The sequence below is a fragment of the Humulus lupulus genome, chromosome 3, assembly GCF_963169125.1.
Source record: "Humulus lupulus chromosome 3, drHumLupu1.1, whole genome shotgun sequence".
NCBI classification, from domain to species: Eukaryota; Viridiplantae; Streptophyta; class Magnoliopsida; order Rosales; family Cannabaceae; genus Humulus; species Humulus lupulus.
In genome coordinates, this window is record NC_084795.1 from 40,383,408 (window position 1) to 40,407,743 (window position 24,336).

A 24,336-nucleotide genomic window follows, 5' to 3' on the forward strand; every position below is an offset into this window, starting at 1 on the left:
AAATACAACATTTTTAAAAAAGAAAATTATTTATGATCAAAATCGAACATTTATTAATAAAAATTATGTAAAAACAAACATGCTTGGTTACAATGAAACATCATTCCTACACTATTGATAATAAGGTCGTAGATGTTCGCCATTCCAAGCTCGCGGTACCAATTCTCTATTTAATCTAGCCAATTTATATACTCCAGGTTGAATAATACACTCGATTTGGTAAGGTCCTTCTCAGTTAGGTCCGAGTACTCCAGCAGACGTGTAACGACCCAAAATCACTAATATGGCTTAAGGGCCTTGATTTGTGTGCCGGGAGGGTATAATTGGTTTATGTGTGTATTTATTGATTTAATGCATACTTGTATGATTATATAAATGTAAATGTGGTTAAATGTAATATTTGTGAGAACCACATTATTATGTGGGTAAATCGGCAGCAAGCGACTTGAGGCGATCCTAGGGAGCTAGATAGCGGGAAAGTCACAACGGGGCTTAATATTTGACTTTGGACAAGTCAAGGGGTATGTCAGGTATCAAATGGTTATTTAGATTATTGAGTTATGAAAATAAATAATTGGAGATATATTTGAGGTTAGGAAGTCTAGGTGGGAACGTTGGGGACATTTTACCATTTTGCCCTCGGGGACGTTTCCGGTACCCCAAGCCTTGGGATTAACTTGATTGCTTAAGGATAGACTTAAGAAAATTTTAGAAATCTGTGGAATATAGCAAACCGATCCTCTTCTTCTTTCTCCTTTTCTCTCCCAAAGAAAAACACAGAAAATTTAGAGGTCTTGGCTTGATTTCTGAGAATTGAAGCTGGGATTCAGAGAATTAGCTTAAGGATTAACAAAGGAATTCAACCAAGAATTGAGGTAAGCATTGAATCCCATTTTCTCTTGTTGAATTCTGTGGTTTTGAGTGTGTTCTAAGAGGTTTTGGGTTTTGGAATTTGAAGATTGAATTGAGGCAAGAACCTTGGAAGTTAGCCCAGAAATCTCTTGGAGGATTGATTCTGCAGTTGAGGTAAGTTCGAATTTAAGGTTTAATGGCTAAGTTATAGTGTTTCCAGGGCTGGGTTTTGTGTTCTTGAGTTAGAAAGTTTCAGTGATTGAAATAGGGTTTTGATGGGTTTCTAGTCAAGGTTTCAGCTGGGTTGTGTTGCTGGAATCTTGTGGGAAGTCTTTGGCTAGTTGAGTTTTGGAATTGGGGTAGCTTTGGAGGAATTTGAGTGAGGTTTAAGAGTAAAAAATGGAGGTTTTTCCGGGTTCGAAGGGGGTCGGGTCGCGGCATAGTTCTTGGTGAGCCGCGACCCTTTGAAGCTAGCGTGTGCAGAGGAAGGAGGGCGGGCCGCGGCATGGTCTGGGTAGGGCCGCGACCCGTGTCTGTTTTTGAGCATTGGGGAGCCTCTGGTTAGGGCCATGCCGCGGCCCTTAAGGGATTTTGGGATTCTAGGCTTGGGAATTTAACCTAGGGTGCTCGAGATTGAATCTTTTACCATGTTTGGTGGAGTTCAATGATCCGGAGACTAGAACTTTGTCTGGAAGCTCTTTTAAGATTGTTGATGGTATCCTATATCTTGGTTATGACTAGGTGCTAAGCTAGGTGATGGACCCAAAACGGGTATGTTTTAAATATTTATACTCGCAAGCGCACGAATCGTATTTATAGAATAGTGTTCGTGTAAGCACGAGGTCGAACCCAAAGAAGTTGTCTAAAATCGAAAATAAAACTATTTTAAATCAAAATTAATAAATTCTAAACCTAGCCCCAAAGATTTATGAGAGTTTTGTATAGTGAAAATAAAATAAAAGATAATAATAAAGATATTAAAGACAATATATAAACATAAATTAATAATAAAAATCAAGATAGTAAAATAAAGATTATTAAGATAATAGAATCCACAAAATATAAGTTCAATAATATTTATAAATACATTGATTCCCAAGTTTTAGTGATAGTTAAAATAAATCAAACTATCATTTTCAAAATAGATTTATAATTTTAAGCACAAATTAATTCTAAAAAGATAGGATATTTCTTCACTTTTCTAAATTATAATTTCAAAGCATTTAGTGTAAATTAATCTAATGAAATAAAAAATAAATCAATAAACATTATTTATAAGGCAAAACATAATATTTTTGTTCTAAGCATGGACGTGTACAATTTAATGACACATCTTACACAAATAATATTATGTTTTAGCACTAATGAAGAACAAAGTTTAAATATGTGCTAACAATCCAAAATACATGATATTTAAGATGAAAGAAGATATTTGAAGAAGAAAATTTCATAAACTTTGTTGCACAAAATGAGAAATCAACATACAAAATAAATACTATCTAGTTACATATTGTTTCATCATCACCTTAATAATCTTAAAAAGATTAGAAACTCATAACTAGAATAGCAAATACAAACTAAAAATTACAAACATAAATAGGAAAATTTGGAGGAGAAACCCCCAAATTTTTTTTCTAAAAATACATAGAAAAAAAAATAAAAAGAAGAAGAAGATGAAGAGAATAGAGAGGTTTTGAATGTGTATAAATTATGGTATAGTAACCTCTCCCTAAAAATGGACACCCTAAATGGTCTTCAAAACTCCCTATTTATAGCCAAAAAATGGGAATTAAAATAATCAATTAAAATTAATTAAATTGATTAAATTAATTTAATTAATTATAATATGGAAAATAGGGGTAAATTATATGGTGTAATAATGATGTTTTTAGGGTAAAATGTGTAGAAAGTGGAGTAAAAAGTGGTATTTTTAAATATAGGGGACAAGAGTACAAATTGTGGGCTCAAGAAAAAAATGGCATGCATGGGCTCAAAAATAAACCAAAGTGGCAGCCATTTGGTGGCAAGCTGCTGGGTCTATGTGGGAGTGAAGGTGCAGAGGCGTGGAGTGGCAGGCATTTGGTGCCAGGCGCAGGAGTGGAATGAAGTAATTTTGTAGGAAGTGGTCATTTGATGCTTGGCTGAAGAAGGATTGTCAATGGGCTTGGGCTTGCTACTTGGGCCTTGGCTGAATGGTCTTCAACAATGCCAATTTTTCATTTCATGCTCCTCAAAAATGCCACTTTTTATCCTCATTTTTATTGCTTTTCAAGAGCAAAATTGCAATAACTTTCCTACAAAATAAACATAAACTAAATCATAATAAAATATTTTCAACTATAAAATAAATCAATTTAATTCTTTGAAAACATTAATTATAACTTAATTTATATTTAACATTTAAATTCAATAATAAAACATTTTTTTTACTTCTAACTAAACACAATAATTCAAATAACATTTTACAACAAAAATAACTATAAAAACACACAAAAATCTATAAAATTACAATAAACCTAATAAATTCAAAACTACATGAAAACTTAATAAATCAATTAAAAACTCAAGAATTAAGCAACAATTAGCACATAAAAAGTGGTAAAATAACTCTATTTTGTAGAGTTATCACTAGGGCTCGGGGATCGGATCGCGCTCAAGAAGCAACGCTCGTAGTCAGTACACTTGTAGACCAAAGGTAAGAAAACTACACCCAGTTGTGTATTTGTAACGGGACTAAGGGTTCCCTAATATGTATGCTTTGGAAAAGATGGTATTATGCCATGTAAACAGTAAACCAATGGCCTAAGAGTGCCAAAGGTTACACTAGCGCACAGGGCGCGGCTCGGCCACTGGTAGCTAAGGACAGCTTATTATACACTGAGCTCGGTTTAAGCGGGTCGGAGTCAGTGGGGTAAACAGAGGGTGCGACCTATGTTGTCGGCCCTAGTTATTATGTGACTTGACTGTTATTAATGATTGATTGCATTTTTTTATTCTGATTACATGCTATGTGATTAATGTGGAATGTTAAGTGTTTGATCATGCTTAAGGGGTTATTCTCTTGTTATGATTGTTGTGATGTATATTATGTTTTCTTGCTGGGCCTTGGCTCACGGGTGCTACGTGGTGTAGGTAAAGGCAAGGGCAAACTTGATCATCCCTGAATTGGAGAGCTATGCGAGCGGAATGTACATGACCAGCTGCTCAGCCGCCACGGTTGTGAGGATAACGGGAACAGAAGAGCTATAAATGTCTGTTTTGCCTTAGAATGGCTGATGGTAGTCTGTAATTTGGAAATTTTGTAAACTAACTTTTAAACACTGTTTTTTTTGGGATCCCATATGTAAATCTGTTTGAATATACGAAATGTATATTTTGAGACCAAAACCATTTTAACCCTAGCACATTTATGGTTTAGTGACACGTTTTGACTAAATGACTTGATTAGCAAGTCCTGCACCTTTACAAGTACACAGTGTAGCGGTCCTGGCTATCTAGGGCGTTACAAGACGAGTCCCTTATAGCTAGGAATACACGTCTTAATACTAAGTCTCCCAATTCGAACTTTCTATCCTGAACCTTTTTATTGAAGTATCGGGTAGCTCATTGCTGATATGCTGCATTCTTCAGTTGAGCTTCATCTTGCATTTCTTCAATAAGGTCCAGACTTACTTCAAGCTGGGATTGGTTCAAAGCTTGATGATAAGCATGGCATCGAATTATAGGTATTTTGACCTCAATCGGTAACATGGCCTCACATCCATATGCCAGGGAAAAAGGGGTATGCCCTGTGGAAGTGCGAGTTGTGGTTCGGTAAGCCCATAAAACCTGGGGTAACTCCTCGGGCCATTTTCCTTTAGCCTCCTCCAACCTCTTTTTTAGGGAACCCTTAAGGGTTTTATTGACCGCTTCGACCTGGTCATTTGCTTGGGGATGAGCAATGAAAAAGAAGATTTTTATTATTCCATTTTTTTCACAAAAATGGGTAAATAATTCGCTATCGAATTGGGTACCGTTATTGTAACGCCCTGGTTACCCCAAAACAGTTACGGTGAACCAGAAATTTGACCCGCTACCCGAGTCCTTTGGTTAAAAACGTGATCTAAGTGTCATTAACAGGTTAAGGTATAAAACCAGTAAAAAGGAAATGGCACTTTTCATTAAGTAAATAAACTGCTCATGAGCCTTTTTAAAATGTTTACAAGTAGTTCATGTTACAACAGAGTTGCTACAGTTCCAAATATACAATCCCCGCCGGCCTAAGCGGCAAAAATAGGGTAAACCCCTAGTCCCTCTGAGAACTCCTTGACCGTGGCGGTCAAGCGGCCCTGTATGTACATCACACCGCCCAAGCTCTCCACTCAAGGTTGGCCAAGTTTTTCCTTTCCTTTACCTGCACCACATAGCACCCATGAGCCAAGGCCCAGCAAGAAAACACAATAAAGCATGATATAATATCAACAACGATCATAATAACCATTCAGGACTATCAGTCCAACAAATAGGTGACAATAGCCAAAAGTCACAATAATGAGCATCGCTCCCTCTAGCCATGTGACGATAGGGTCACCAGGGCTTAACTGAGAAATGAATCTTTCATAAGTTGTTTAGGACAGGTGTATGGTGATTAGTCACCAACATAACCTTCCTCACGACTCTGGAGTCGAAACTATGGACAATGTCCCTTAGCCATGTGACAAACAGTCACCGGGGTCATATACCTTGGCTATATTCATCTGGTTGTAAGCCAGGCAAGCGCTTATAAGTTCCTCGACCCTAGGGTCGGTCTGTCATTAATGCTATAGAGTCATTCAATGCATGATTCTCGACTTTAGAGTCGGTCCCTGACTAGTCAGTGTCTCAAATAGGTAAACAACATTCAACAGCATTTAATATGCAATCCATGTCCACATATATCAACCAACATGCCTCAAGTATCAAACCACGCATGTCATATACCTATACAGGGTGCAACTGTATTCAAACACCGTTTTCTTACCTCTGGTTCGAGTGAGAATAATTATATGAACGACCCCTGAGAACGATCAACCTTTAAATTCCTCGACGGTCACCTGGTCATAACAAAAATATAGGATTCATCAATAAAAATGATAACTGAGGGTTCCCAAACCAAATCCCAGCCCCCGAGACCTCAAATACTACCCAACCGGGTACTAAGTCCAACCCCGAGGCCTATGGTTTGAATCCCTAAGCTAAAACCCACTTTTTAGCAAATTTGGCCTTATGGGCCGCGACCCCCAAAAGCTGTGCCGCGGCACGCCCCCAAACAAAGAGGCCCCCATCTGCCAGACGCGCATGGGCCGCGACACGCAAAAGCTGTGCCGCGGCACCCAGCCCAGTTCAGCAACTAGCCCACGCACAAACCAGATTTTCCCCCTGTGCGTTTTTCTCTCAAACCAGCCTCTCAAACCATCATAAAACCTCATCCAAACATGTAATTAAACCCCCAAATAACAACCTTAGCTCACTCACATTAAACCCCAATCAAAACTACATAAAAACTCCCTTTAATCCTCACTCCCCACATCAAAATCCATGAACTAAAAACTATAAGCAAAACAGAGCACCAGCTGAAATTAATGGCCAAAACTCACCTTGAGACTAGCTTTAAGCCTCCCTCTCAAGCAAACACAAGTGCTCCAACCCAGCCTTAAGTTCCTCTAGCTTGAATTACCACCAAGAACACAAAACTCTCAAAGAAGGCAATGGAGAAGATGAAGCTATGGGAAGGTACGGGAATGAAGAAGCAAACCCCTGTTTTACTCTGTTATACCACAGCTTTCTAAGCCACTTAAGTTATATATATCCTTCCAAAAAGATCAAAATACCCCTTGTGTCAACTTAAGCCTCTAAGCCACCCCAAGGGAAAAATTGGTACTTCCCGCTTAACCCGTTAATTATAATTAACGCTTCCCAATTCCCGCTAATCTCAATATCCTCAAACACCAATAGTTCATATCTCGTTACCCTAAAATCCCCGGTAACGCTATAACCACCAATATCACCCCGAGACTCACCCCGAGCCCCGAGCTCAAACCTGTTATGACCAAACCGATAAATCATGTTCAAAGATCGTCTCACGTCGGAAAACTCGAACCAATCCACATTATAATGTGGTCTCACAATATATCATTATCATACAAACAAATATTCAATTATACCCTCAACGGGCCAAATTACCAGAATACCCCTATAAACAAATGTGGATTCACATGCATGCATTTAACATCATATGATAATATAATTCTCATAAACATGCATAAACACATTTAAATGGCATAATTAAGCAGTTATGGCCCTCCCGGCCTACTAATCCAGCCATTAACCATAATAGAGAATCCGGGGCATTACAACTATCCCCTCCTTACAGAAATTTCATCCTCGAAATTTACCTGAACAGCTCGGGATACTGACTCCGCATATCAGATTCCAGCTCCCAGGTCGCCTCCTCGACCCTGCTGTTCCTCCACAATACCTTAACCAAAGGTATTGTCTTATTTCTGAGGACTTTATCCTTTTGATCAAGTATCTGAACAGGCTGCTCCTCAAAGGAGAGATCTGGCTCAAGCTCCAGATCCTCATAACTCAAAACATGACTCTCATCAGATATATACCTCCGAAGAGCGGAAACATGAAATACATTATGCACAGCCGACAACGCCGGAGGCAAAGCTAGCCTGTAAGCCACTTGACCAATCCTCTCCAGGATCTCAAATGGACCTACAAACCTGGGACTCAGCTTGCCTTTCTTCCCAAACCTTCTCACCCCCTTCCATGGCGAGACTCTAAGGAAGACATAGTCTCCTACCTGGAACTCCACGTTCCTGCGTTTGGGATCTGCATAGCTCTTCTGTCTACTCTGAGAAGTAAGCATCCGAGCTCTAATCTTATCAATAGCCTCATTAGTCCTCTGAACTGCCTCAGGACCTAAGTATCTCCTTTCACCTGTCTCATCCCAATGAATGGGAGATCTACACTTCCTACCATATAGCATCTCATAAGGTGCGACTCCAATGGTAGACTGGTAACTGTTATTATAGGAGAACTCTATCAAAGGCAGATACTTACTCCATGATCCACCAAAGTCCAGTACACATGCCCGCAGCATGTCCTCCAGTATCTGGATCGTCCTCTCAGACTGCCCATCTGTCTGAGGATGATAAGCTGTACTGAACTTCAGTCGTGTACCCATGGCTGTCTGTAAACTCTTCCAGAACTTGGAAGTGAATGTAGGGTCCCGATCCGACACGATCGACCTAGGAGCTCCATGGAGGCGCACGATCTCTCTCACATAGAGATCTGCATACTGGTCAACAGTATAAGTAGTCCTCACTGGTAGAAAGTGAGCTGACTTGGTATAGCGATCCACTATCACCCAAATAGAATCATGCTGACCAACAGTCCTGGGCAAACCCACCACAAAGTCCATTGTGATGTCTTCCCACTTCCACTACGGGATATCCAGAGGCTGCAGTAACCCTGCCGGCCTCTGATGCTCAGCCTTGACCTGTTGACACGTCAAGCACTTAGCCACATACTCTACTACATCTCTCTTCATCCCTGGCCACCAGTACAACGATCTCACATCCTGGTACATCTTCGTGGTGCCCAGATGCAAAGAGTAAGGTGTAGTATGAGATTCATCCAGAATCTCCCGCCTCAACGCAATGTCTAACGGAACACATATCCGTCCCTTGTATCTCAGCAACCGCAAATCAGACACTGTATAGTCTCTGGATACTCCAGCCAAGACATCCTCTCTAATCTTGATCAGCTGTGGATCACTCAACTGACCCTCTTTAATCCTCTCTAACAGCGTAGACTGTAGCGTAACATTGGCCAACTGGCCCACCAGCAACTCTATACCAGCTCTGGTCATATCATCAGCTAACTCTCTGGCTATCAGTCTAATACCATGAACCTATCCCGGACCCTTCCAGCTTAAAGCATCAGCTACCACGTTGGCTTTCCCTGGGTGACACAAAATCTCACAATCATAATCTTTCACTAATTCCAGCCAACGCCTTTGCCTCATGTTCAAGTCCTTCTGAGTGAAGAAGTACTTCAGGCTCTTGTGGTCTGTATAAATCTCACACTTCTCTCCATAGAGATAGTGCCTCCATATCTTTAAAGCAAAAACCACCGCTGCCAACTCTAGATCATGGGTAGGATACCTCTTCTCGTACTCCTTCAGCTGACGAGAAGCATAAGCTATAACTCTCTCTGATTGCATCAGAACACAGCCCAAACCCTGATGAGAAGCATCGCAGTATATCACAAACTTCTCTTGATCTGTAGGATGACTCAGAACTGGAGCTGTTATCAATCTCTGTTTCAACTCTTGGAAGCTGTTCTCACACCTGTCTGACCACACAAACTTCTGACCCTTGCGTGTCAACTCAGTCAACGAAGTAGTAATCTTTGAGAACCCCTCCACAAAACGCCTGTAATACCCTGCCAATCCAAGGAAACTTCTAACCTCAGAAGCATTCTTTGGCCTTGGCCAATCTCTGACCGCTTCAATCTTTGATGGATCTACTTTAATCCCCTCCTTACTGACAATGTGCCCAAGGAAGGACACCTGTGACAACCAGAATTCACACTTCTTGAACTTTGCAAACAATCTGTGTTCTCTCAACCTCTGCAGAACCAACCTCAGATGATGCTCATGCTCTGACTCAGTCTGAGAATACACCAGAATATCATTGATAAAGACGATCACAAACTGGTCTAAATAATCCTTGAACACTCTGTTCATCATATCCATGAAAGTAGCAGGGGTATTAGTCAACCCAAATGACATAACCAGGAACTCATAATGCCCATACCTGGTGCGAAAAGCGGTCTTCGGTATGTCTCCCTCCTTAACCCTCAACTGATGATAACCAGAACGAAGGTCGATCTTAGAGAATACCGTCTTACCCTGCAATTGATCAAACAGATCATCTATCCTTGGCAAAGGATACCGGTTCTTAATTGTCAGCTTATTCCGTTCTCTGTAATCTATACACATCCTCAGAGAACCATCTTTCTTCTTCACAAACAGAACTGGCGCACCCCAAGGTGAAAAGCTAGGTCTGATAAAACCTAAATCCAGCAGCTCTTGCAACTGTACCTTTAATTCTTTCAACTCAGCTGGGGCCATTCTATATGGTGCTCTAGACACTGGCTCCGTCCCTGGGGCCAATTCTATAACGAACTCAATCTCTCTATGTGGTGGTAACCCTGGCAAATCCTCCGGAAACACATCCAGAAACTCACACACAAGTCTAGTATCCTCTGGTCTCACCAGCACGACCTTGGTGGTATCAACCACACTGGCTAAGAATCCAATGCAACCCCCTTGCAATAAATCCCTAGCCCTCAATGCTGAAATCATAGGAATACGGGGTCCATGCACAGTACCAACAAATACAAAAGGATCCTCACCTTCAGGCTCAAAGGTGACCATCTTCCTTCTGCAGTCAATGGTTGCCCCATACTTGGCTAACCAGTCCATACCCAGTATCATATCGAAGTCAGTCATAACCAACTCTATAAGATCCACTGACAACTCTCTGCCCTCCACCATCACTGGCAAAGATCTGACCCATCTCCGGGATACAACCAATTCCCTAGTGGGTAACAAAGTACCAAACCCCACAGCATAGAAATCACAAGGTCTACACAATCTATCAATAACACTACTAGCAACAAAAGAATGTGTAGCACCAGAGTCAATCAATACATTATAAGCAGTTCCTGCACTAAGAAGCTGACCTGTAACAACCGAGGGCGAAGCCTCAGCTTCTGCTTGAGTCAAAGCAAACACTCGCGCTGGGGCCGAGCTGTCTGCCTTCCTGGGTTCTTCCTTTCTTGCCTTAGGGCAATCCTTTTTCAGATGACCCACTGCTCCACAAGAGAAGCAGGCCCTTGCTTTACACTCTCCCAAGTGATGCCTCTTGCATCTAGGACACTCAGGATAGGACTTCCAGGCCTCACTGCCCCTAGGATGACCCATTGTAACACCACGAGGTCTCCTATCAGGACCTGGAGCTGGGAAGGTATCAGGAACCTTCCTCTTCTGATCACTGGGGCCAACACCCCTACCAGAACCCATAAATGGAGGACCTGGCCTTCTGAAATCCCTTCTGGCTGCATTTCACGCCAGATCTTAATCTCTGCAGTTTCAGCTGTAAGTGCCTTCTCCACCACCTGTGCATAAGTAGTCACTCCTGCCACAGTGGTGATGCGCACATCTCGGGCTAACCTGGGCTGTAGCCCCTGTAAGAAACGCTCTCTCCTGGTCCCATCAGTGGGCACCAACTCATTGGCAAACTTTGCCAAACGGTCAAACCTTAAGGCATACTCGGTTACTGATAAGTTTCCCTGAAGTAGCCTCATAAATTCATCAGCCTTCGCCGCTCTAATGGCGTCATTGTAATACTTTTCATTGAACAGGGTCTGAAATTCCTCCCAGCTCAGGAGATTAACATCCTTGGTCTGGCCAACCACTTCCCACCAAATCCGGGCATCTTCCCGAAACATATAGGCAGCACAGGCCACCCTCTCAGTACCAACTACCTTCATAAAATCCAGAATAGTGGTCATCATGCTCATCCATTGCTCAGCTTTGGTGGGATCAGCACTGCCTTCAAACACAGGAGGTTGCTGTTTCCTGAACCGCTCATAAAAAGGTTCCAATCTGTTTTCAACCCCAGGCAGTGGCCCAATAACTGGCACCGACACAGAAGGTGCCTCTGCAACACTGGCAACTACAGGCACTTGCTGTTGTCTTAGGAGACGAAGCTCCTCTCCCTGTTTCAACACTATAGCCTGCAAATCATTAAACAACTACTGCCAGTTTGCAGGTGCTGGCTGTGGAACTTGAGATTGGTCATTCTCTTGACCCTGACTATTGTCATTATTCTGACCCTGACCATTCTGGCCAGCTGAGGTGCCTGTCTGTTCTGGGTTCATTCTATCAATGATACCTTACTGAAACAATAATCAATACGGCCACTCAGGTAGTAATAACTAAACCTCTTGCCGCCTTACGATCCAAGATCAACAGACAATTACCACGTTCCACAGTCATTCAATATTCACAATCAGATACATGTTCATGGCATTCAGCACTCAGCATGTATCATATAATAACTCATAAACAACCATACTAATAAGCAGGTGCCAGCAATCTCAGTACTAATCAGTACACATTTGCTGAAAACATAATATCTCATGCACACAGGTAAAACATATATATCACAGTTAAGCAATTATACATGTAACCACATAAATAGCTACCAAACCATGAGTCAAGCTTGACTTCGGTGATGTGTGTACATACCCAGCCAGTCTACAGGAACCCTAACCTTGGCATTGCTCTGATACCAAGTTGTAACGCCCTGGTCACCCCAGAACAGTTACGGTGAACCGGAAATTTGACCCGCTACCCGAGTCCTTTGGTTAAAAACGTGATCTAAGTGTCATTAACAGGTTAAGGTATAAAACCAGTAAAAAGGAAATGGCACTTTTCATTAAGTAAATAAACTGCTCATGAGCCTTTTTAAAATGTTTACAAGTAGTTCATGTTACAAAAGAGTTGCTACAGTTCCAAATATACAATCCCCGCCGGCCTAAGCGGCAAAAATAGGGTAAACCCCTAGTCCCTCTGAGAACTCCTTGACCGTGGCGGTCAAGCGGCCCTGTATGTACATCACACCGCCCAAGCTCTCCACTCAAGGTTGGCCAAGTTTTTCCTTTCCTTTACCTGCACCACATAGCACCCATGAGCCAAGGCCCAGCAAGAAAACACAATAAAGCATGATATAATATCAACAACGATCATAATAACCATTCAGGACTATCAGTCCAACAAATAGGTGACAATAGCCAAAAGTCACAATAATGAGCATCGCTCCCTCTAGCCATGTGACGATAGGGTCACCAGGGCTTAACTGAGAAATGAATCTTTCATAAGTTGTTTAGGACAGGTGTATGGTGATTAGTCACCAACATAACCTTCCTCACGACTCTGGAGTCGAAACTATGGACAACGTCCCTTAGCCATGTGACAAACAGTCACCGGGGTCATATACCTTGGCTATATTCATCTGGTTGTAAGCCAGGCAAGCGCTTATAAGTTCCTCGACCCTAGGGTCGGTCTGGCATTAATGCTATAGAGTCATTCAATGCATGATTCTCGACTTTAGAGTCGGTCCCTGACTAGTCAGTGTCTCAAACAGGTAAACAACACTCAACAACATTTAATATGCAATCCATTTCCACATATATCAACCAACATGCCTCAAGTATCAAACCACGCATGTCATATACCTATACAGGGTGCAACTGTATTCAAACACCGTTTTCTTACCTCTGGTTCGAGTGAGAATAATTATATGAACGACCCCTGAGAACGATCAACCTTTAAATTCCTCGACGGTCACCTGGTCATAACAAAAATATAGGATTCATCAATAAAAATGATAACTGAGGGTTCCCAAACCAAATACCAGCCCCCGAGACCTCAAATACTACCCAACCGGGTACTAGGTCCAACCCCGAGGCCTATGGTTTGAATCCCTAAGCTAAAACCCACTTTTTAGCAAATTTGGCCTTATGGGCCGCGGCCCCCAAAAGCTGTGCCGCGGTACGCCCCCAAACAAAGAGGCCCCCATCTGCCAGACGCGCATGGGCCGCGGCACGCAAAAGCTGTGCCGCGGCACCCAGCCCCGTTCAGCAACTAGCCCACGCACAAACCAGATTTTCCCCCTGTGCGTTTTTCTCTCAAACCAGCCTCTCAAACCATCATAAAACCTCCTCCAAACATGTAATTAAACCCCCAAATAACAACCTTAGCTCACTCACATTAAACCCCAATCAAAACTACATAAAAACTCCCTTTAATCCTCACTCCCCACATCAAAATCCATGAACTAAAAACTATAAGCAAAACAGAGCACCAGCTGAAATTAATGGCCAAAACTCACCTTGAGACTAGCTTTAAGCCTCCCTCTCAAGCTAACACAAGTGCTCCAACCCAGCCTTAAGTTCCTCTAGCTTGAATTACCACCAAGAACACAAAACTCTCAAAGAAGGCAATGGAGAAGATGAAGCTATGGGGAGGTACGGGAATGAAGAAGCAAACCCCTGTTTTACTCTGTTATACCACAGCTTTCTAAGCCACTTAAGTTATATATATCCTTCCAAAAAGACCAAAATACCCCTTGTGTCAACTTAAGCCTCTAAGCCACCCCAAGGGAAAAATTGGTACTTCCCGCTTAACCCGTTAATTATAATTAACGCTTCCCAATTCCCGCTAATCTCAATATCCTCAAACACCAATAGTTCATATCTCGTTACCCTAAAATCCCCGGTAACGCTATAACCACCAATATCACCCCGAGACTCACCCCGATCCCCGAGCTCAAACCTGTTATGACCAAACCGATAAATCATGTTCAAAGATCGTCTCACGTCGGAAAACTCGAACCAATCCACATTATAATGTGGTCTCACAATATATCATTATCATACAAACAAATATTCAATTATACCCTCAACGGGCCAAATTACCAGAATACTCCTATAAACAAATGTGGACTCACATGCATGCATTTAACATCATATGATAATATAATTCTCATAAACATGCATAAACACATTTAAATGGCATAATTAAGCAGTTATGGCCCTCCCGACCTACTAATCTAGCCATTAACCATAATAGAGAATCCGGGGCATTACAGTTATCTGACACTATTTTTCTGGGCATTCCGTATTGGCAAATGATGTTTTTTACCACAGAGTCTAGAAATTTTTTTGAGGAAAGTTGTTGCCAGGGATTCGGCCTCGGTCCATTTTGTAAAATAATCAACCGCGACCACAGCATACCTTACTCCACCTTTGCCGGTTGGTAATGAGCCTATAAGATCGATCCCCCACACTGCAAATGGCCATGGGGAGCTCATCATGGTTAGCTCGGATGGTGGAGCTCATGGAATTGTGGCGAATCGTTGGCATTTATCACATCTCTTGACATATTCAAATGCATATGCTTTGACGGTGGGCCAGAAGTATCCTTGTCTTATAACTTTTTTCGATAGACTATGCCCCCCAGTGTGGTCTCCACAAAATCCTTCATAAATCTCTTCTAGAATTTTCTTTGCCTCGGGTGGGGTCAAACATCAGAGTAGTGGCATAGAATATCCTCTTCGGTACAACCTTCCTTCCACAATAGTGTACCTCAGAATCTGATACATCAATTTCCGAGCCACATTTTGTTCTACTGTGAGAATGCCAGTTTCGAGGTAATTAACTATTGGGGTCATCTAGGTTGGTTCGGAGTCAATCATGCGCACGTCTTCCTCTTCAGGCTCGTTGATACTGGCGGTCGATAGAAATTCTATTGGGACCACGTTTAGTGTGTCGGCTTCGTTGGACGTAGCGAGCCTGGCTAAGGCATCCACATTTGAGTTTTGTTCTCGGGGAACCTGCTCTATGGCGTAGAATTTGAATTGTTCGAGTGCAGCCTTGGCTTTTTCTAAATACGCAGCCATCCTTATGCCATGAGCCTGATATTCCCCTAAAATTTGGTTGACCACCAATTGCGAATCACTATAGCAGTGTATTTCCTTTGCCTTGAGTTCCTTGGCTATTTGAAGTCCTGCCAATAATGCTTCGTATTCAGCCTCGTTATTAGATGCTTCGAAGCTGAACCTCAAGGCAGAATGAAAATGATTTCCTGCTGGAGTGATTAGTATGATTCCTGCCCCCGATCCATTTTCGTTGGAAGATCCGTCGACAAAAAGTTTCCACAGCTCGCGGGCTGGGGTTATAACCTCGTTGTCAGACACTCCCGTACATTCTACAATGAAATCTGCCAGGGCTTGTCCTTTTATGGTCGCTCTCGGGTGATAAGTGATTTAGAACTGTCCGAGTTCGACTGCCCATTTTAATAATCTACCCGAGGCCTCTGGTTTGGACAAAACTTGTCGCAGTGGTTGGTCAATCAACACATGGATAAGGTGTGCTTGGAAGTAAGGTCGAAGCTTTCGAGATGAGTGGATCAAGCTGAGAGCCAGCTTTTCCATTAAAGGGTATCTCGATTCGGCCCCCAGTAACCTTTTGCTTACATACTATACTGGTTTTTGTACCTTCTTGTCTTCTCGGACGAGCACAACACTAATGGTGTGCTTGGTAGAGGCGAGATATAAGTACAAGACTTCTCCTGTGATAGGTTTTGACAAGATTGGAGGCTCCGTGAGATGCTTCTTTAAATCTTGGAATGCAAGCTCACATTCGTCCGTCCACTCGAACTTTTTGCCTCCTCTCAAAAGGTTGAAGAATGGGAGACAACGGTCTGTAGATTTCAAAACAAACCTACTTAATGTCGCCATCCGTCCAGTTAAACTTTGGACATCTTTATGCTTTCAAGGTGAGGGCATATCGATCAATGCCTGGATCTTGTCAGGATTAACCTCTATCCCTCGCATGTTTACTATAAATCCTAGAAACTTTCTCGAAGATACTCCGAAAGAGCATTTTTGTGGGTTGAGTTTCATGTTGTATTTCCGTAATACGGCAAAGCATTCTTTGAGGTCATACACATGGTTATCGTTATGTTTAGACTTGACTAGCATGTCATCAACATAAACTTTCATGTTATTACCTATCTGCTCGGAGAACATTCTATTCACAAGTCTTTGGTATGTTGCTCCAGCGTTTTTAAGCCCAGAAGGCATAACATTGTAGCAGTATAGTCCTTTATCTGTTACAAATCTCGTATGCTCTTGGTCCGGTGCGTGCATGGTGATCTGGTTATATCCATAATAGGCGTCAATGAATGACATGAGGTCGTGTCCCGCCGTGGCATCTATGAGCTGATCGATCTGAGATAGGGGAAAACAATCCTTAGTACATGCCTTGTTGAGGTCGGAGTAGTCGATGCAGGTTCGCCACGTTCCGTTGGGCTTCGGAACCAACAATGGATTGGCGATCCAATCAGGATAGAAGGCATCTCGTATGAACCGATTTGCCTTTAACCTATCGACTTCTTCCTTTAAGGCTTTCTTTCTATCATCGTCCAGGAGTCTTCGCTTTTGCTGCTTTGGGGGGAAGCTCTTGTCAATATTAAGTTCGTGACTTATTACATTTGGACTTATTCCCAACATGTCCGAATGCGACCATGCGAAGACATCCTGGTTCTCTTTTAAGAAGCGAATTAATTGCTACTTCGCTTTTTCAGAAAGGTTTTTACCCACCTTCACAGTTTTTGTGGGATCGACTTCTTCGAGCTTGACCTCTTCAAGCTCTTCTAAAGGTTCTAGGTCAGTTCTTTCCTCTATTCAGGGGTCGATTTCTTCATCTATCTCGAAGATCGTCCCGTCCTTGTTCTAAATTATGAAAAGTGCCTGTGCACTTGTTTGTTTCTTCCCTCTAACAGAAATGATATAACATTCCCTTCCCGCAAGTTGGTCCCCTTTCAAAGTCCCGACGCCACCAGAAGTCAGGAACTTGATGGCCAAATGCCTAGCAGATGAAACAGCCCCCAGCCCAACTAGGGCGGGTCTCCCAAGCAGTACATTGTAGGCAGATGGGAGATCCACCATGACGAACTCCATCATCTTGGTTACAGAGACTGGATAGTCTCCCAAGGTCACAGGGAGTTCAATGGATCCCATACAGGCAACCCATTCTCCTGAAAAGTCGTACAGCATGGTTGCACAGGCTTTTAGGTCACGAAGTGCGAATCCCATCTTTTCTAGAGTGACTTTATAGAGGATATTCACCAAGATCCTGTTATCAATCAGGACTCGGTGCACCCTCTTGTTCGCGAGCTGGAGGGTTATAACCAAGGGTCATTATGGGGAAACTGGACATGAGACGCATCCTTTTCGGTGAAGGTTATGGATTGAGTTTCAACCCTTTGTTGTTTCGGAGCTCTTGGTTCCGGTTCGTAGGGAGAACCATCACCAGTTTTGAGCTTATGTACATACATTTGTTGGGCATTCTTGCTCGATCCTGCAATATGGGGCCCCCTGAGATGGTTATGACATCTTCTCCATCAATCGGAGGGGGTCGCTTATCCTCCCAAGCTTGGGAATTACTGTTCTGGGCAGGCGGTGCGCCTGCTGCCCTTTGGCTAGTAGAAGCTTGGTTGGGATTTTGGTTTCTTACGTATTGCCAAAAATAACCCCTCGAGATCAATCATTCGATCTCGTCTTTTAATTGTCGACATTCATTCGATCTCGAGTTCTTCATCGAACTCTTCATCCCTTTCCTGGTTACGCTCGTTCTGCAAGAGCCTGAATGCTCTATCCAATTGTTAAATCCCTTCTTGGACTGGATCTACGGGAGGCCTGGCCTGGACTGGACTTGAGGGGGCTGGTTATCATTGATAACAACTCTAGCTCCCTGTCTTGGTGCAGGATTGTAGATCGGCTGCTTGCGGTCATTTAGATGATCTCGCAGATCTGGGTTCAGGGGATTATCACGTCCCCGATTATGGTTTAAGTGTTCCCGTAGATCAGGGTGATCTCCTCGATTCCTGGCGTTTCTTGGTTCTGTATTGTACATGCTCACAGACCTAGTGTAATCTGAGCTTTCACTGACATAGCTCGTTGCTCGGTTATTACGAGATGGGTTTCATGTTGGTCTCCTTGTCTCAACAGTTTGTGATCGTGACATTTGGCTTCTCATAGGTTGAGGAGCCCTGCGATTTTGGGCAGCTTCTCCTCCATTTCCTTGTCCGCGCCCAGTCTGTTGATCCCTATCTTGATGAGCAGGTCGCGAAACCCTCTGGACTGGCGAGGGATGCCTTATTGGCGATGGTGGGTGTCTTATAGGAGATGGTGGCTGCCTCCCATTGTGGGGCCTAGATGGTCCCGAATTTTCCTGGTCAGGTTCTAGGACGTTATGTGCAACACCAGGATTTGGTGTCCGAGTCACTAAGGGGGCTCGGTTATTCCCCATTCCCGTTTGTGCTTCTGCAGTCGGGTTGGCAGTAGCCTCAGCCCAGGTTCCCCTCCGGGGTCTTGGCTGAACAGGATGGGACGTTGGTGGCGGCGCTTGTTTCGCCCTCCTAGCGGCTGTATTCTTACGAGGGCATCCCCTAGGCCTACGAGGTGGGGCCTGAGTGTCTCGAGGAGGCGCCTGTGCTTCAGCAACTAGTCTGGCTAGCTCCTCATTGTGTTTTGTAGCTTTTGCCAACTGTTTGCACAGTTGGCGATTCTAAAGTTCAACAATTGGAACATATCTCTCGGGATTATAATACATGACCTTGTCATCCCTGGGGGCAGGTGGTCCTCGTGAGTTGGATGAGTCACTCTTTTTGTCGGGATCGGGATCCACCATAGGCTGCTTTCCAGGTCGTCGGGGGTACTATTCATCATGAGGAATTTCCTCCTCAGGCATATTGGGGTGCTTGTTGCGGCCATTGCTAATCCGAGAGGCTCCATGACTAAACAGGCTCACGTCTTCGTTTAATAGCTCTCAATGAAAGCACCAAACTGTTGACGCCGTTTTTCGTCAACTTAAGAAAGAAGAGCAATTAAACAGGAATATACCAGAGGAAGTGAATAAAGAAAATGAAAACAAGATCTTTTTACGTGGTTCAACAGTTAAAATCTGCCTAGTCTACGAGTCTATATTATTAGCTCTTTGGAATTTTCTGGAAACTTTCAGAGAATAATTGTCCAGAATTTTCTCTCCAAACCTTAATATCTCTCCCTACAAATGAAGGTTACATCTCTATTTATAGAGAGAGTTTCAGAATTGGTTCCCACATATTTCGGGAAAATATTTTGTAAATAAAATAATATAATGTCAATAAATACATTATTTACTATGCACTCGGTAACATCCCATAAAATGTGAGATTGAGTAACAAATTACATCAAATCCCTTAAACATAGGGAATTTATAACAATAAATACATTCACATAGAATCGACGAGCTTAGACACCAGATCCGTGTGCCTCCAAGACTATATGCCTATTACGAATTTGTCATCTTGCCTCGCCTATGTTTCCACCAAGCAATCATTAACAAAGTTATCACCTTCGAGCCTAAAGCTCGAAGCATCTTGTCTGAAAGCAAGAGATGCATCAAGAAGTTTATACAAGTGTTGAACCCTTGCTAATGCGAGTTGCCAGCCTACTTTATAAGCTTGGAGCATCTTCGAGACTATGTACTGCTCAACCTTACGAGGTTGTCATTTACACCAAACTGTCTGACTGGAAGATCACATGATGATTGTGCTTATTTTAAGCTCACACCTTACGAACCTGAATTTCGAGATCAAAATTTCCATCCTCGAAATCTGGGTGTAACAACTAGGTAGAAACAACATGCACTTAGTTTTAAAATTGTAACAATTGTCTATAATTTTAATAAAAACTAATTCACTGTTTTTTTTTTAAATATACACATACTAAAATGAATTATAATTCTATAATATATATATATAAATATTTATATCAACAATCTCTACATATATGACATCTAAATACAACGTTGATATATAGATATATATTTACATGGCAACATGACTTATATATAAAATACAATAATATTTAAAAAGAAATAAAATTAGAATAGAAAAAGTCATAAGGTAGACAGTAGTATATATGCATCAATTATTTTTAGTTTCTAATGTATCTCGCAATATCCTTTAGTAAATTTGATAAAGAAAAAAAGCTTAAATCACTTGATAAAAAAAAAAAATTATCACACAAATTTATAAGATAAAAAATGATATGTATGACTTTATTATTTTTAAATAAATATGATTTAATTATTTAAATTATCATAAAATATCTTATTTTAATTAATTAATTTTTGTTTAAATTTATATTTGTTCTAGTTTTTTAATTTGACAATGATAATAAAATATTATATATTATATGTTTAATATGATTAAGTTTAATTAAATTTAATTTAATTTAAGTTAAAAAAATGTATGGTTTTATTATTTTTAAATAATTATGATTGTAAAATATCTTAAATATATCCTATTTTAATTTGTTTAATTATTTATTCATTTAATTTTATATAAATTTAAGTCATATTTACAATATACTGTTAAATATAAGAATATTATGTTAAATAAAAGAATATTTCGTTAAAATTAACGAAAAAAAAATAAAAAACCGTTAAAATCAATAATTTTCATTATCTACACTTTTTATATAGAAGAAATATTAGTCAATAATGCTTATTATTCAAACTTGTATATATAAAGTATAACATACCCTTTATACTCTACCTTCTCACTAAAATATAATTATAATTAAGATTTAAACTTACACAAATGTTCACCTGACAAAATATAGAATAGAAACAAAATTGACTTTATCAAATTCCAACATATATATTTCTATATTAGTAAAGATTTCAACCCCTAGATAGGGTATATATATAGCTATATTTTTTTTCATATATGATTAGTAAAGTTTTCTACCCTAGATAGGGTATATAAATAGCTATATTTTTTTCATATATGATTAGTAAAGTTTTCTACCCTAGATAGGGTATATAGCTCTGTCACACACAAGCTAAATTTTAATTTCCACTTATTCATTGTTACGAAATATATATATATATATATATATGGGAATTTTTTTATGGGGATTTCATTTTAAGCCCTACTGGTAGGGCTCTCAGTGTTCTCAACTTGTGAACAGTTTTCGGCGCGATTTTTTTTATGACCGTGTATATTGTAGCTATTTAGAACATCTTGCAAATTTTCAGAAAATTCTGAATAGTTTACAGTACTAAAAACTAGGTTCAAATATGTTGTTGCACGCGTGACTAATTTTTTTTTATGCGCGTGGAAAACATGTTTGAACCTAGTTTTCGGTATTGTAAACTATTCGGAATTTTTTAAAAATTTGTAGGATGCTCTAAATAGCTACAATATACACGGTCATAAAAAAAAGTCGCGCCGAAAACTGTTTACGAGTCGAGAAACACTGAGAGTCCTACCGGTAGGGCTTAAAGTGAAACCCCTATAGAAGAATTGTATATATATATATATAGACTTTTTAGATTTATCCCACTGGTTGGAATTAAAAAAACTCTGCCTCTAAATTACACTTCAAAATAAGTTATTTATTAAATTTATTTTCTCACGTATTACACGTCTCCATCGAAAAAAAATAATTATTAAATTTTAAATGGTCGGATAGAAATAAAATGTATAATTTCGATCGAGAAAGAAAATTTCTTTTCTTCTTGATCAAATTAATCTGTTTGTATGTATTTATTAATGAATACACTTAATATATATTTTTTAAAATATATTATTGATAACTGTCCAATCAACCTACACCCATTTGTTGAATAATGATTATGAGTTAAATAAAAGTGTTTTACCAAATTTGGGTCCTACAAATTATGCATACATTTTATAAAAATAATGAGCACACTAAACTATGAAATGTTTCGAGTTTATACATTTTTGACAAATAACTGACATTTTCACAAGTATATATGATTCTAGTTTTATAAAATTTTGAATATATTGTCAGAGATCTGCAGTGATTGATATTGATAGAGTCATATATATATTTATAAACTGAGTTGAACTAATTAAGTAAGAAAAAGTAATATCATAAATAAAAAAGATGACACATTTCCTTTGCATAAAAAAAAAGATGCATTATATTGGGTAGATAGATATACAAGATACAACTTATTAATTGGATGATCATTAATTATAAAGTTGATCATCTCCATTAATTTGTGTACCACATAGAGAAAAATGATGATTAATACAAATCTACCTTTATTAATTAATATTAATGATATGATCAAGTAGTCTAAACTTCCTTTCCTCCTATAATATCCTAAATAGAGCTTTAATTTTTGCTCACTCATTTCTCACTCAAACATGTATTATAATTAATTAGATCTCTGTCTCTCCCTCACAAAACAAGAAGAAGAAAAAAGAAGATCATCATCTACACATTTGTGGGTGACGGGGAGTGAGCTCACAATCAGATGGGGAAGAACAAGAGCCGTTGATCAAGTCCTTGTCCCCAGCACCACTGATCAACCCAAACTGGTGATCATTATTATGATTATTATTAGTGTTGAACAAGAACACCTCTCGCTTCTCCTCCACCAGCTTCAGAATCTTCTCAAAGATGGACACGTGGCAGGGAATCTTGAGCACTCCCTCTTGCTGGAACCCAAACTCTTCCTCAGCTTCCCTCAGCAGAATCCCAAACGCCTGGTGACTCAGATACTCAGTTGGGATGACGAATCTCTTCATCTCCTTCCCCACGCACACCGCGAGAAACCCTTTTGGAACGACGTCGTTTGAAGCCGCCCCCGAAACGTCTTGAAACGACAGCGTTCTCTTCAGGAACTTTATGCTCTTGCTGCTGCCCCCACCTGATGATGAAGAAGAAGTAGCGGCAGTACTACTAGTAGTACTAGTACAAGTATTTATTGTAGTAGCAGTGTTCTTTGAAGCATTGGCCATCTTTTTCCACTTCTTTAGGATCTGTTGGAGCCTAACAATGTCTCTGATCTTGTTAGACTTGGACTTGGTTGAATCCATATTCAATAATATATAAGAGATGAGAAAAAGCTATATATGTAGAACACACTGTCGTTTTTCTACTTTTTGTATCGTTTCTGTTTCTCTGTGTGTGTGTGTGTTTTTCTTCTTCTTCTTCTTTGTGACTTAGCTATATATATATATGTATGGCTCTTCTCTCTGATCTCTGTGAATAATGCAAGTGCAACTCAACTGGGGTGTGGCTATTGGGATTTAAAGAAGAAGAAGGTGGTGCAAGGATTTTTATAATAATATATATAATATTTTATATATAGTAGTATTTTATAATAATATATATATTTTATATATGTGAACAGATTAATGATTCAATTGTTAGGGTACGTCCGTTGATATGTGGTGCAACTACTGCTAAGGAATCAGATGAACCCCACCCCATGATCATCAATCAAGGGTTCTGATTGTTTAATCATGAAAATGTGTGGCTATATATATATATATATATATATATTGATCAATTAATTAATGGCTTTCTAATCTTTGAAGCCTGACTTATCTTGGCTTCTGCAATTTTTTATTTTATTTTGCTTTAAATGATTCCTTAATTTACTCTTTAAAGTAAAGTTATTGTAACCTGTGATTAAAAAATAAGGATTAGTTCCAACCGTAAACTTGGACTACTCCACCACTACAAGCCGAAGAAAAAATGCTATTAATTTCCATTTCTTATATAGCTAGCTGCACTACACTAATTTATATATATAAACTAGTACTCAATAATTATATTTATATTTATATTTATTCATAAATGATTACAAATTTAATAATTATAATCCGTTTAGTAATATATTTATAACAAATATTTAATAAATTATGATAATACAATTTTTTTCTTAAAAAAAATTATAATATATATCCCTATGAACTTTTTCTTTTTAATACTCTTCAGGTGC

At 40.1% G+C, this 24,336-nt stretch overlaps 1 protein-coding gene across 1 annotated transcript; it reads right to left on the reverse strand.

The window, feature by feature from the left end:
- Positions 1–22,816: 22,816 nt before the first annotated feature.
- On the reverse strand, positions 22,817–23,522 carry LOC133821070 (auxin-responsive protein SAUR65-like). Its single transcript, XM_062253580.1, has one exon. It carries the CDS (start codon positions 23,423–23,425, stop codon positions 22,817–22,819), a length of 609 nt encoding a protein of 202 aa, XP_062109564.1. The 5' UTR covers positions 23,426–23,522.
- Between the last annotated feature and the right edge of the window lie 814 nt (positions 23,523–24,336).